The sequence below is a fragment of the Scomber scombrus genome, chromosome 8 (genome assembly GCF_963691925.1).
Source record: "Scomber scombrus chromosome 8, fScoSco1.1, whole genome shotgun sequence".
Lineage (NCBI taxonomy): Eukaryota > Metazoa > Chordata > Actinopteri > Scombriformes > Scombridae > Scomber > Scomber scombrus.
The window spans coordinates 14,540,884-14,555,778 of NC_084977.1; the positions used below are offsets into that span (position 1 = coordinate 14,540,884).

Genomic DNA, 14,895 nt, shown 5'->3' on the forward strand with positions numbered 1-14,895 from the left:
TATAACTGCTAGAAGGAATACACACACTCTTTTGCTACGGTGTCAGATTGGTTTGATACATTTAAAAGTTATTTTCTCTAAAAGGAATAAGCTGTAAAAGAAATGAAAGCGTGGCGAGATCTGTTTCTTTACTTTCTGGTGTTGAACGTAGCTGTGCAGTATGTGACGTCTTTGGAAGAAGAGCTCACCGATTCTATTTTTGGTGAGTTGCCAGTTCAACCTCATCCACATTTACTCTCACACACATCAACAGACTGTTTAATGCGGGGCTGAAAGGTTTGGGTGTTAACACCGGTCGCGAAGGAGTGTTGCTTGAAGGAAATGCGTGTCTAATTCATGCACGGTGCTTTTGTATGAGCCAGGTGTGTGTGTAGTTTGGACTCTGACAATAACATGAACGCTCTGTCTATATGACACAGGCTACTGTGTATCACGTGTCTATGACTAAACCTGTCTTTGTGTTTTTTGGCGAATGCTCAACTTCTACTAACTACATGCATGTGAAAGACAACGAACATGTTTGTCGCTCTCTCAGAGAGCCAATACTGAAGAGTAGAGGACAAAGTGACAGATACAGGCTACTATGATCTCAACAGGAATGACGCTTTCCAAATACAATCATGATCATTTATGTTTACAATAACTACTCCAATCCATTCCCAATGTAAATGTCTGTGTGTGAGGTTCATCCACCACCCCACCCCCAACTCTGAATACCAGTAAAACCCCCAGTCAGTTGAGTCAGCTGACTGTGTTAGGACCACTGATACTTGGGCAGATTATAGTCGGTGAGATGGCAGGAACAAAGCTGGGAAAAACTCTTGGTTGTTTCTATGGAGCTCAGACTGACGAAGTGAACTCATGTAACCCCTGAGGATTCATCTAGTCGAAGGTGGAAGCTCATTTACTGTGGGGCCCCTGAGGGGCCAGAGCTTATTGGAGCCAGCCACTCAGTTATCAAAGCGTCTCGGCCCTCCCAGCTAGAACATTAGATTAGATTTACACATTTAACAAAAACATCAGCTAGACAGAGGGATCTTTATTCTCTTGTTCTCTTCTTTTTTAATTAATGCTAAATGTTTGGTCAAGCAAAACAGTTAATACGTTTAATAAACTTCTTTCCTGTCAGGTAACTTCCTCGACCCTCTGAAAAACCTGTTTGACCATAAGGATGAAGGCAATCAAACTGTTGCCAAGTTCTCCCTCCGCAAGCCGTCCCATCCTGATGATGACCTGTGCTACATCATTCCTGGCAAGCCTGATTCCCTGGCAGCCTGCACTTTCAACACCACCTCTAAAACCTTCCTAGTAATCCATGGCTGGACAGTGAGTGAGATGTTTCAGCCAGTTGTGACTTGTTTCTGCTTTTAAACTGCCCCTGAGGACGCCATTCACATGCCTTTGTTTTGGTTTAGAAGAAACACCTGTGGCTGCTTGTATTTCACTATTTCAGCAAATACTGCTGCTGTGATGTCTCATTAAATTCAGACAACTACATTCTCAACAAGCAATGACATGTTTTTGTTAGCAAATAACTTGAAGTAAAGATCATGTTGAGGTGGTGTGTAGACTTGACTAATGACTTTAATGCAATGTTGTGGCAAATTCTAAGTCAAGTTTTTTGATTATTTCAACAGCTGAGCGGTATGTTTGAAAGCTGGGTGGCCAAACTGGTATCAGCGCTATATGAGAGAGAGCAGACAGCCAACGTCATTGTGGTGGACTGGCTCAACTCAGCCCAGAACCACTATGTGGTCGCAGCCCAGAACACCAAGGCAGTGGGACAGGAAATCGCTCGCTTCATTGACTGGATTGAGGTCAGTGGGAGCATCAGAGTATAAAAAAAAATATTTCAAATAGTTAGAACTATCACATTTGTTGTGAGGAGAAGGCAGTTTTTCAGAAATTGTCACTATTGCAAGAACATTGTTGCCAAAAAGATATTTATTTATGACTTTGCAACTCCAAACTTTGTGACTTATTGCAAAATGACAAAGAAACACGTGACCATGTGTCTTTCCATTCAACAATAAGCCAGCAAACATAAGGAAAGTCATTAATAAAGGATATTTTCCACTTAACAAATCACCACCAACAACCATTAGATAGTAAATTATTTATTCACATTTGCACCTGGATGTGTCAGGATACTTTTCTTCTGCAGATATTTGTCACTAATATAAAAACTGTGGTAATAGTATGAATAGGTTGTTAATGAGAGGGGTTATTTGTCACACTTCTTTTGTTAATCACATTTTTTTATCAATGTACTTTTAAAAGGAAACCACCAACATGCCTCTTGATAACATCCATCTGATTGGCTACAGCCTTGGAGCTCACGTGGCGGGATTCGCTGGCAGCCATGCAACCAATAAAGTTGGACGAATAACAGGTTGAGACACATGACCTTAAATATTACATGTTTCTAAAACTCATCCATTTAATCTGTTGTATAATTAGGTTAATTAATAATTGTTTAATTTGTTTTTGACACTCCCTGTCTCTGCCTGCAGGTCTGGACCCAGCTGGTCCAGACTTTGAGGGTGAGCACGCCCACAGGCGCCTTTCCCCAGACGATGCTCACTTTGTGGACGTCCTCCACACCTTCACGCGGGGCTCCTTGGGTCTCAGCATTGGGATCCAGCAGCCTGTAGGCCACGTAGACATTTACCCCAATGGAGGCAGCTTCCAGCCGGGCTGCAACCTCAGGGGGGCCCTGGAGAAGATCGCCAACCTTGGGATATTTGGTGAGAATAACTATGACAACTGCAAAATGATTTGTTATTACTTTGTCATGTTTTAATTTAATTTTCATTGTGTGTATTGTAGTTTTTAAAATGTTGAGTATCATGCCAATTGTTGAGTTTAAACTAACACATCAAAGTGCCTACTAAAGATTTCCATCACAAAAGACTACAGACTATACAGACTTTACAGTACTGTAATAGTACAGTTTTTTTCTTTTAGATACTATGATACAAGTTAATCATTCATCCCGAGCGGATTGTTTTTTTAAAACAGATTTTAGACGGTTAAAACAGCCTCAGAGTTTGATTTTGGCTTTACATAATGCTAATGCATTTCTGTTACATATTTGATAACTAAAATAAAGCCAGTATAATCTCTTATCAAACAATCATGTGTCTCATATTAGTTTGAACACACACAGCACACAGCACACAGTCCAGGAGTCTTAGCAGTGAACATTGTTCGTGTGAGTTGCACAATAATCCCATTCACACCAGACTGAAAGTAAACAAAGGGCCCCTAACATGGCTCAAGAAAGTCTGAAGAAAATGTAGAAGGTCAGAGATAATATCAGGCTTTTTGGCTGACAGGTTAAGATATTTTTATCTAGAGTGAGGTCAGTGATGGACTGGAAATCTGACCAATTGGCCTTAGTTTCTCAATGTCCTTCAGTTAATTATAAGCAGCACATATTAATTATCCCTCTGTGTTTTCTCCTCAGCCATTACTGATGCAGTAAAGTGTGAACACGAGCGTTCGATCCACTTGTTCATTGACTCTCTGCTGAACGAGCAGGAAGCCGTGAAGGCGTACCGGTGCGGCAGCAATGACATGTTTGACCGGGGCATGTGCCTCAGCTGCCGCAAAAGCCGCTGCAATACGGTGGGCTATGACATCAGCAAGGTCCGCAAGGCGCGCAACGTTCAGATGTACACCAAGACACGAGCCTCCATGCCTTTCAGAGGTACGTGGTCATATGAAAAACAACTTTTTCTTTGAAGGAAGTTTTTATATTTACCTGGAGTCTGATGAATGACTAATATTGCAAAACCAAGTTTACGGTTTAGTCCTTAAAAGGTTTTCTCATAAAAATGTCTTAAGAAGTTATTAAAAAAGAAATGAACTATTCTCTGAGATCAGCAATTTCAATTGTTGGTGGCTTTTACTGCAAAAGTTTGATCACTTGAAGTCCCCTGGCTTAATTTGCTAAAATGACAACATTTTAATTGAAATGGTTTCACTACGGCAACGATTAAAAATGCTGATTATTGCTCTCTTACAGTGTACCATTATCAGCTGAAGATCCACTTCTCCAGCAAGGTGAACCATTCCGAGATGGAGCCCTCACTGACCGTCTCACTGTACGGGACCAAAGGAGAGGCTGAAAACCTGGAGCTTAAACTGTAAGTGGGCCATTTAAAACCCTTTATAAAAGAATCACAGCACAGTGACTTGCATCTAGCAATGAGTTATATGAGTTGTTTTGGAACGGGTGCACTGTAGTCAAAGAAAACAGCAGGAGGCAGTTCTCTTTGCTTTGTGTGGTTATGTCACAGTTTATGGTGCGAGAGTTTACAAGGCTTAGCTAAATAAAACATTATTACTGCCTACGAGTAAAGTACTGATGTTTCTCCTTTATTTGTGTTTGGCAGAAAGGAGAAAATAGCAACAAATAAGACACATTCATTCCTGCTGGTGACGGAGAAGGATATCGGGGAGCTCTTGATGTTGAAGTTTAAATGGGAGGAGACAAAGGACTGGTCGGCCTCCAACATGTTGAAGATGGTTTCTTCTTGGTGGTCCGGGGACTCAGACAATGCTAACATGGAGGTTCACAAAATCCGCATCCGAGCTGGCGAGACCCAGAAAAAGTAAGTCATGTTATAGTGTGAAAATGACTTATCAAAATTAGACAAATAACACATTTTTTATCATAATTTCTTGTAATAATTTGAACATCTTACTCATATCTTGCTGTTGATGAAGCTACTGCATAACGATGTGATGTCATGTGATTTTTCTCACAGGGTGTTGTTCTGCGTAAAAGACCCTGATACTCAGAATTTGACACAGGAGGTCACATTTGTTAAATGTAAGGCTGCATGGAAGACCACTGCAAAACAACCCCCAAAAAGGTAAGTTAGCTTCTGCACTTCCCCATTTTACTATTAACACATCATCTGTTGGCTCTTAAATGATAATAAACTTTGTCTTTTTCTATAGAGTACCTCTGGAGGACCACTGACGTTGAGGAAAAGACCCCAACAGTTTAACTCCTGTCTGTCCATTTCAGCACTTCAACACAGCACTAATTTATACACCTGTAACTTATTTTATTTCTCAAATTACAAAAAAACCCTTCACCACCTTGTATGTATATGTGAAGTATGTGTTTTATTTAAAGCAATACGTATGTAAATTACTGTATATTTTGTAAAGAGTTATTTTTACTACATGTAACTGTAACTTCATTGTTGTACAAAATGAAAGTAAATTCTTTAGTGTCCAAACAGTTGGATAACACTCAAAGTTGTAATACTGAGAGGATATAACGTAATAGTTCTGGAGATAGTGATGTCAGATTGTGTAAAAATGTCATATTTATAACAACCACTGTGAAAAATAATGTACTCTGTGTGTCCATGGTGTCCTGTACACTGTTGTTACCATGCCACTTCTCAAAGAGAGGTGGATTTTACATATTAAGCTCTTCTATGCAATAGGGGGCAGTTTATTAAACTTTATGCACAGTATTATCTGACTAATGCTTAACCTAACAGAGCATTCACCACTGTGGCTCTCAGCACAACAACATGTGACTATGGGACTTGTATCAGTGTGCCTTACTGTAAACATTCGCCAGCAGCAAGCTGTCATAAATCAAACCTTTGTTGCTGTTTTCCACCTGAGCGTGCTTTATTATTAGAACTTATAAGAACTTTTGCAACTTTTACTGAAACACATGCAAGAGCTGCTGCACCTCTGCATCTTTACAACTATGCCTCTGCATGATGACGTATTACTTTGAAGCTGTTACCTCAAACTCAAAGTGCCTGACATTTTGTATACCATGGTTCTAGTGATAAAAGTGAATAAGGTATACAATGCTAAATTAATGTCAATGTTGCTACTGTATTGTGAAACTGATTTTGTCTGTGCATGTGACTTTAAATCTCAATTAATGGTCTACTATTCATGATTAAATTTCCATTTCTGTGGGCAATATCTAAACCTCGGCTCTTTAGAGATCGGTACTGTAATCATTGTGAAATTCCACCTTAAATAAAAGTGGAGATGCTTTACTTTTGCACTGAAGAGAGGGGACGAGATTGCTAAATGTTAAAGTTACTTGTAAAGTTGTTTTATTGTAAATACCATAATGCATATGATAATAGATTTTGTAGTATGGAACACATTTTCTTGTTTCTATATTTTTACTTCTGGATTGATTAAATCTGTAAACTGCATTTTCTATAATCCTTTGTACATATTTGTAAATAATGTCACTGTACTGTGTCAATTCTTTAATAAACCAAACCTGCCTTAGAGGTCATCCTGAGCGTGAAATTTGTTTTATGGCTGTGTCCGTGAAAAATTATGATTACATTGGTTTTTTTGTTATCATAAAACATTCAATCATTATCAGTCATATATGTACCAGCTCAAGGCTGTTTAACCCTGTTTTTTAAATATGTTATCTGAGCAAAAAGTGTGTTTGATCCAAACAATTTTAACAATTTAAACTCTCCCTTGTCTGTTTTGATATATAAGTGGTTAAATTACCCCAAATAATCTATGTGATTTCTTTATGTCCTTGCAGTTGTGACACCATTAGCTGATTAGCTGTCAAAGTGACCTAAGCAATAAAATGAATCAGGATACTAAAATGCACGACCAGCTTTATATTCATCATAAAATATGACTTTTAGCTCTGACATAAATCACAAATGGTCAATGACTACTTTTTGAGGTGACAAACATGTTCATTATCACTTTATTAACTTAATCATGAGCATTTTTCCCCACTGCAAACATGCAAGTGATGGCCAACATTTGGGCCAAAAGTCCTGTGGCAGTGACTACTCATTTCCATTTGTCAACTCCTTCTCCGCCTGTGATGATTTAAAAGTCAATACAGTCTCAGTGTGATGGAAACCTGGATTTTCATCAAAGCTGAACTTAGCACTCAAGTTCAAATACAACAACAAGGATGTTGCAGCCAGAAACAACAAACTGCTTGGATGTAGATGTAGTGCTTCAGTAAGTGGCCCCTCTGAGGGGCTGACAGACAGTTGACAACAACAGCAGCTTTTTCCACAACACATGCATCTCACAGACAAGATATGGCAGACAAGAAATGACAAATGCTTATTAGTTAATAAGCATGCGAGGCAATGAGCAACTGCAAATAATAAACCCTCTGGAGGTGGGCTAAAGTTGATTAAAAAAAGTAATCTCTTCAATGTGGCCTTGACAAATTAATAGAAATTAAATTGTGCGTCATTGTGATGGTGCTTGTTTTCCCAGATGTGATGAGGATGAAAAGTCAGAGACATTACTCCAAGTTTCTGGTGTCCAGTTTGCGGCCACAGAGGCAGACGGTGCAGCCCATCACTCCAGACAGTGTGAGGATAGCCAGCAGAATGGCCCACCAGTGAGCCTGCACAGAAGAAATCAACAAATGCACAGCTGTAGTAATTTGATTATGATTTCTATTAAACTAAAGGGATACCACATGACCTTGGATGATTGTTGACTGTATTTCCTGAACGGGCTTGTATCATGTTATTTAGAAAGTGCTTTTAAGTGCCAATAAAGTCCAATAAAGTAAGAAACATGCTGTTAGCATTACTTTCATAACTACACCCTCATACAGTATATGCTGTTACCTGTGCAACAAGTTCATTGAACCTTTTATTTTGAGGTATAAATAAGTTTATGTGCATTTGGCGTCACATTCTTGGTTGAACTTGGTTCTGCTTTACAGTGTTTTAGAAAAACTCTTTGGGCCCGAACCAGAGTAGATATACATATCTTATATTATTTACAAAGCCACTGAAGGGATCATAGATTCACACTGAAAATCCGTTTTTGCAGTGATTATTCCATATAAATCATGAGTCTTGAGTCATGAGTCTGAGTTTCCAACTAAGTACAAACTCTTATCTTATATCTACATTCCTAACTAAATACATTGAAAGCTGTATAATTTTCAATTGTTTGCTACAAGAAATAGCCAATTTACCCTGATTTTCCATGACAACACAATGAGTCAGCAGCCCAGGTATGATGAAACAACACATTGGTCGCTGAAGTGAAGGGTGTCTGATCCATGAGGAGCTCTTAAACCCACATTTGCATTCCTGATTCGCCATGCTGTCATGAGAAACTAAACCTCAAAGCCAGCTTGGACTGAAACATTGAGGACAGCTGAACATCAAGACAGGAAATTTAAAAAAAAAAAAAAAAATGCTGCCCTGAACTGAGGATGTGACCTCAGGTGAACATCTGCTGCTTCTTGAAAAAGATGACAACTTCAACCGCAGAATAAAGTTAATGATCATTTTTCAACCACATAATATAAACAGTGAAACCTCTTGCCTTTACAGAGAACATCAGTCAAATTAACTCATCGCACAATACCAGTCCTAAAGCTCATTATCCACAAATGACACACTACCAGTTTTCTTCTTTTGAGAAATTAAACAAAAGTAAAATACAAAATCTCTTGATTAAACGAAAAAGGATTTGACAATACAAACACTGTAGAGCTTTCCCTGTAAACAAATACGGAGCTGTTTACATCTTCATTTTGTATCCTTCAGGCTTAACAAACATATTGAAGGCATTTATTGACATGCTGTTTCCTTTTAGGTGCATTATCATCAGCAGCTGTCCCTGTCTTTTGTGCAGAAAAGTATCCAAACTCATCAAAAAATTGCTCTATAACGTTTTTTTTCTCTCAAATTTGAAAATGTGCTGCTTTTCTATATCTCACATTATAGTAAATTGAATGTCCTGAGTGAGTTTTGTCTGCTTGTCAGAGAAAATATTATATTTGATTACATCACCTTGGACTTGTAAGGGGCATTTTTCAATTTTTTATTTTTTATGGGCCAAAATCATGGATCCATTAATCAAAGAAACAAAAACAAAATAAGACCGTAAGATTACTCGATGATGAAAATTGTTGGTTGCAGTCTTACTCTACAGCAGCTCTAGTGGTCAAAACTTTGACAGAACGTCTTTAAAGTTTGGAATCAGCTTTGGTTAAATAACTTTCTTCAGTTTCAGTCATCAGAGCTCACAGAATTAATTCACACTACTATCCAATAAGCCGAATTCACAACAATAAACCTTGATTTTCAACAGAAATTTTACGTAATTGTACACCTTTAACAAACTTTTTGTACACCGGTCTGATTTGGGCATACGAAAGCTGAATTTTCTTGGAACTGCGCTGTTGAACGAGATCAAACTAATCATAGGAAACCTTCACCTTCATCCACTCTGCCAGGTCATCAAAGTCATCCAGTTTGAGGAAGGAGTTCTTCAGTCTGGCGATGGGGCCGTCTGCATCCAGCAGGCGACACACGTGGAATTTGTCACAGTAGCCTCGGTTCCCTGAGCACGGAGCACCGCCCACCAGGGCCAGGGCTTTTCTCTCGAAGTGACGTGACAACACGGAGGAGGTGGTGCTGGCACATGTGTAAGGCTTATCTGTCAGTGATAGAGAGAAAATATTATAGGAATATACCTGAATACATATGAGATTGCCAACTGTTTAAAGCTAATGTGTAGAATTAGAAAATGATCAGCTTTGGTGCCCTCTAGTTTTTTTTACAAACAAAAACTCTTTTGAGGTTGTCTAATGGAAAACAGGGATGTACGATGGTTACCTCAATACAAATTGACACAGTGTAGATGTATTGGGACACAGAGTGTAAACACATTCCTCAGTAGTAGAGGACACATGGGCATGTTGTTACCAGGCTGCTGGCAGCACATGTGGCATTTCTCCCTCATTGAGTCTCCTGGACAGTCACACTGCTGCAGGCTGTGCTTCACACACACAGACTCGGCACAAACCTGCAGACAGACCCGTAGACACTGATGAGTTTAAATTAAGTTTAGTAGAAAAGATGAGATGAAAACAGAAAGGAAAGTCTGAGGGAAAACAAAGGGGATTTAAATGTATTTTATGTACTGGTAGGAAATTAAAGGGCAGGTTCACACATTTTTAAGTCTGTATTAAACAATAACCAGGTGCCAATATGGCCAAAACATGTTAAGCTTACTGTAATCGTTCCTCCTGTTCATACTGGCCATTAAGAGATCCCTTCATAATTCACTTCTACTGAAAGTAATGGGGCAATCTGAATTATTAAAATGAAGTTTTTTAATAGCCAGCAAGAACAGGAGGAATGACTACAATGTTAATTTGGGCACTATTGTCTCAACACAGACTTGTGTAATGATACAACCTTTATGTGTATGAACAGACTGTCAGCTGGACTTTCTATATGTCTTTTCTATATATCAATTTGGCATCTAGCACATGGGTGGTCAAGTGCACATCCTCAAATTGTGATCAATTATGACTTTAGTAAAGTCTGAACAGCACTGGTATGGGTTCAGCCTGAAGTTATAGAACATTGGAGAAGATTGAAAGTAGAGCTGAGGTTTAAGATCTGTCCAAGATCTTTGAAAAACTGAAAAAACAACAGATTTTTTTCAATACGAGCAGACCAAAGAACTTAAGAAAGATATGGCTTTAAATTGTCCAAGGCTCCGAGGAGAGGTACTTTGATGACGTCAAATATAGCTGTCACTTTCCTTATGTGTGCTAAGATAATTTCTGTGTTTTATGGTTTTGCATTTCACCCACATATTGCACAGCACATTCGACATCTCTGGTTTCTGCAGCTAAACGTGGACAAACTGTATAAATTGATTATTATTACCCAGACTTTGAAAACAAAATCGGGACACTTTAATCACTGGCCAACACTTTTTAATTTGGGTAATTTCCTTCACATATGCCTGGAATAAATTTGAAGCTTTTTGAAGAACAGAACCAAGATTAGGTTTTGACTGCGTTTGTTTATTTGTCGAGAGGAGTCAGTTTTCCTGTTTTCTGCTCATTTGATTTTAAGAAGGATAGGAACCTACAGAGAAATATGAATGTGGGCATTGTAAGAGTGTACTAATCAAAGTACTTATGGCCAATTTTAACATTATGAGGAAAAAAAGTCCTTTTTGGATCCCTTTTCTTGTTAAATTCCCACATCCTCCCAGAAGTCCTTTCCAGTTATTGTATTGCATGTTCTTGCGTGAGGTCATTACAGGTCAGCCCCATTAGCATCTCTGGAGAGTAATATAAGCTGAACAAATGATGGAAAAATGTCCACAGCTGGAATTAATTCCTCTCCACTTCATCTGAAAAGACAGTGCATCGTCAAATTAACGACAGAGGCTATGCGGTCAAAATGAAACTTTAATAGAAACATGCGTTGTTGTCTCGTGGATTTTATCAAAGCTTTTCTGAGTAACTGAGTTTCAGTGGTGGGTGTATTTACAAATAAAGCGGATTGTGAACACTGTTACTGGAGCATGTCATAGACTCCAGAAGATTTTCAACAAAAACAGGAAATCCCTATAAGTTATGTTGTCACGCCAATCAGTGATATTACAGTGTACGATGAGAAGTTACACCAGCAGAGGTCAGCAAAAACAAGATTGTCAGCTAAGTTGTTCTTTAACTACAATCTCGTATATTCAATATTTTTGATAAATATTTTTGAATGCAGACTAAACAGTGTTAGAGTTTTAAAATATATTTTTCCTTCTGTTCAGGTTAGCCATCGGTTTTTATTCGTCATCAGACTTTTGAAATTTACTTGAGTTGTGTCAATATTGTATTATTGTTGTGTTAGATTGATTATTCAATTTTCATGAGCGAAATTAATCTGTGAGTGTAGTATTAGATGAACACAAACATGTAAAACTGGAGGTATGATTTCTTAAATAAACTAATTTAGAAAGCCTGATTTATACAGTATCTGCTCCAAAGCAGCTAAGTCGACTGATTATTCAACGTTGTTTTCAAAGTCAAAATTGAACTTTGAAACTCGAAAAAGCCAAACTTTTTTTCAGGACTAGCTTTGCAACATTGCTGCATACTTCCACATATCAGCTTGTTGATGGTTGGGTGTGTTGAGTCACACTGTAGTGTGGTGGATGCAGCTGCCTCACCCCATTGAGGCACACTCGAGTGCCCTGACTGCAGACGGTGAGGTTTTCTTTGGCACTTGGCTCAGGGCAGAGCGGGGAGAGGCCTGAACACACACTCTCCCTCTGGCAGTCTGTCTCCTCATCACAGATCTGACCCGCCGACTTAAACCCACAATCCTGACCACAGCACAGGCCCTGACTCGGACTGACAGATGAATGAGTGAAAAGACAACATACAGTCAAATTGACAGAAACCCATTTAAACCAAATGTACACAAAAGATGAGATGTACCCAGAAGATACTACATAAACAAAATACCTTAGATGGATTAATAACACTGTGGTGTGGGGTTTCAATTAAGATGATGAAAGTGAGAGCTAGCAGTGCCAATATAAGTGTGATCTTATCCAAAAGTCTCCTGATATAACTAAATTAAAAATGGGAATGTTGTGCATACTTATTTATGTTTTGTGTACAGTACCTGCAGACTTTTCCAGGCTTGAGGCGACACTGAACCCCTATGGGCTTTTCAGCGCTGTAGCAGCAGGGGTCTGTGTCGTTGTGACCGACATCACACTCCTCACCTTCTTCTACAATCTGGTTCCCACAGATGGGCTGATCACTGACTGGTGGATAAACACACAAATGAAATGAGAATCAAGACACAATATTTATGGTGGCTTATTCGCCCTGTAAATATTTTTGTCTCCAACTCTGCATGACTCAGTATTGTCAGATCTTTTCTCCCTCACCAACAAAGCAGTCGTCCTTCTTCAGCCTGAGTATCTTGCTGATGTGTTTTTTGCTACAGGGGGATAATTTATCATTGTTTTCACGCACCTCGTCGGTGGCGTGAGGAAACATCAGGTACCTGCCTTTACCGCTGTTGGAACCAAGGTTCCCACAGTTGGAGTCTTCATCGTGCTGTGACAAAGACAAGATACCAGGAATTAACTTTAAAACGATGTGCTTTTCTTTATGGGTTTTGGGTCTATCACTCAGAGTAAATGGAATAATTAGTTACTGGGACATTCCCATTCAGGTGCAGACACAAACAGAGGGAGGAAACAAATTATCCAACGTACGCTGAATAGTTTGTTGTATTCCTAATCACAGACTGGGAACTTAACTCTCTTTGTTGCTGATCTCAGTAGCCTGTTGTACTGTAAGTTATCCCACACATTGAACTGTTGTGTTACTGATATCATCAGACAGTAACAGAAGGCTCCTTTAACCAAAGGTTCTCTCACCTTTAATGTTGTCTTTGTTATATTTTCAAATAAAAAATGTTAGGCAGTCAAAAGAGTCCCACTGAATCTGATGACCCTGGAACAGCAGATGAATGTTGTGTTCCACATGTGGGACACCACGGACCGAACAGAGAGCTCCTCCTGTTTTGACATTTACTGGAACTCGTGTTCTCTGGATGTCAAACTCACTGGTGAATTAGGAGACCGAGGGGTAGACTTCACAAGAACATGGACACATGCAGAAAGAACATGTTTTGTTGTGGTTGTTTCCTCATCTGTCCTTAGTTAGCTTGATATATGTAATGAGTGGTAAGTTTTATAGAGTTCACTATATCTGTCACTATCTGCAGCACTTGGGTTGGCTATACTGCATGTCACAAATGAACAGATGTGTAGTTTCTTAAGAACATTTTTAATTTACGTTGTTATTGATTGATATGATGGCATCATTAGGCAAAGCCAAGTGTTGAATTGAGTCTCTTACAGCAAAATTAGGCAGTTTATGGTATCCCTGTTCCAACAGACACAAAATGCTGCAGATTATAAACTCAAACTAGTAACAATATTCACTGTTCACCTACATTTACTTCTGCAGTCACATCACAATCTCACATCACAATAACCTTACACTTCATATGTAACATTTGTGGAGTTGCCCTTTAATTTGTGTTTACTGTATTTCAATGAATCTTTCACCTGAGCTGCAAACAAAACGATTTAAAGAAGTTTTAAAAGCGATTCTATGGATGCTTGGTTTCAAGGGAAGTAGGCCAAAGGCCAAAGCAGCGCTTTACCCAGCATTCACCTCTGCATCACAGCCCACCCCCCTCTGTTTCCTAAACCATGACTGCCACAAATCTCAGGTGAAGCCTGCACTCAGATCTCTTCATGAGCTTCTCCCACCATGTCCGGCCTGGAAATAATGAGACATGCCTGTCACAGGAGCAGGATACCCGGCTGCAGCAGGAGGACTAACAGTAGTGTAAATTATAAAAAGAGAGAGACTGACACAGCAGAACTAATCTGCTCAGGAGCGCCTCAAGGGAACCTTTTGGTCTGTGGACGTGTGAATAACAGAGGGCAGGGTGGAAAGACACTGAAGAGCGCTGGCATTTGGGGCAGTGGGAGAAAGGTCGCAGGTGTTAGCTGTCGTCACACATGTCAAAAGGCACAGGCATTTGTGTGAATACATAAATTGTGTGTTGTTATGGTCAAATCCTGGAGACTGAAGCACTCAAAAAGGGATTTAGGGTAAAGAAAGTCTCCTTAGTATCTCAGGAAGATTTCACAGGAGACATATTGACATGTTAAAGAAGGAAAATTGCAGATGCAACTAACAACACTAATGATGACTCACTCCTAGTGAGCTAGTCCATTAAACAGGAATGCAAAATACCACACCTTACAATGCAGCCATCGTTAATGGTATTAATTACACCTGTGAATTTTCTGCTATGGACTGTCAAAATGTCTGCTGTGAAAAAAGCCTATCCATTCATAAACCTGCAGCAGCACCTAAAATTCACAAAAGAACAAGAAGTTTGGCTTTTGTACAATGGCCATTACACTACTTGTCATATCATGTCAATGAACTGCTATTCAAAACTAAAATAGACTTTTAACTGTGCAATGTCAGGGATTTTGCACAGTAAAACATCTGCA

At 39.1% G+C, this 14,895-nt stretch overlaps 2 protein-coding genes across 2 annotated transcripts in view; one reads left to right on the forward strand and one right to left on the reverse strand.

Moving 5' to 3' along the window:
- Positions 1–6,291, forward strand: LOC133985372 (lipoprotein lipase). The gene is made up of 10 exons (XM_062424999.1): positions 1–202; positions 1,130–1,326; positions 1,638–1,817; positions 2,281–2,392; positions 2,514–2,747; positions 3,470–3,712; positions 4,031–4,151; positions 4,401–4,619; positions 4,776–4,883; positions 4,972–6,291. The coding sequence occupies exons 1-10, from the start codon at positions 103–105 to the stop codon at positions 4,991–4,993; spliced, it is 1,536 nt and encodes a 511-aa protein (XP_062280983.1). The 5' UTR covers positions 1–102; the 3' UTR covers positions 4,994–6,291.
- A 24-nt stretch (positions 6,292–6,315) lies between these two features.
- The window catches only part of si:ch1073-396h14.1 (disintegrin and metalloproteinase domain-containing protein 10), a 28,905-nt gene continuing 20,325 nt past the window's right edge, over positions 6,316–14,895 (reverse strand). Inside the window, exons 9-14 of the mRNA XM_062424998.1 lie at positions 12,736–12,907; positions 12,465–12,609; positions 12,004–12,187; positions 9,738–9,837; positions 9,248–9,468; positions 6,316–7,408 (exon numbers count right to left, since the gene is read on the reverse strand). Of these exons, the coding sequence (XP_062280982.1) occupies positions 7,304–7,408; positions 9,248–9,468; positions 9,738–9,837; positions 12,004–12,187; positions 12,465–12,609; positions 12,736–12,907 (927 nt within the window). The 3' untranslated portion in view covers positions 6,316–7,303. The remainder of the gene's footprint in view (positions 7,409–9,247; positions 9,469–9,737; positions 9,838–12,003; positions 12,188–12,464; positions 12,610–12,735; positions 12,908–14,895) is intronic.

What these genes read in the sequence shown, in the direction of transcription:
- LOC133985372 (XM_062424999.1), top strand. Translation starts at nt 103, where the DNA reads ATGAAAGCGTGGCGAGATCTGTTTCTTTACTTTCTGGTGTTGAACGTA. An exon ending in GCTTCATTGACTGGATTGAG is followed by an intron (nt 1,818 to 2,280) that starts GTCAGTGGGAGC and finishes TACTTTTAAAAG; the next exon opens with GAAACCACCAACATGCCTCT. An exon ending in GCTGGCGAGACCCAGAAAAA is followed by an intron (nt 4,620 to 4,775) that starts GTAAGTCATGTT and finishes TTTTTCTCACAG; the next exon opens with GGTGTTGTTCTGCGTAAAAG.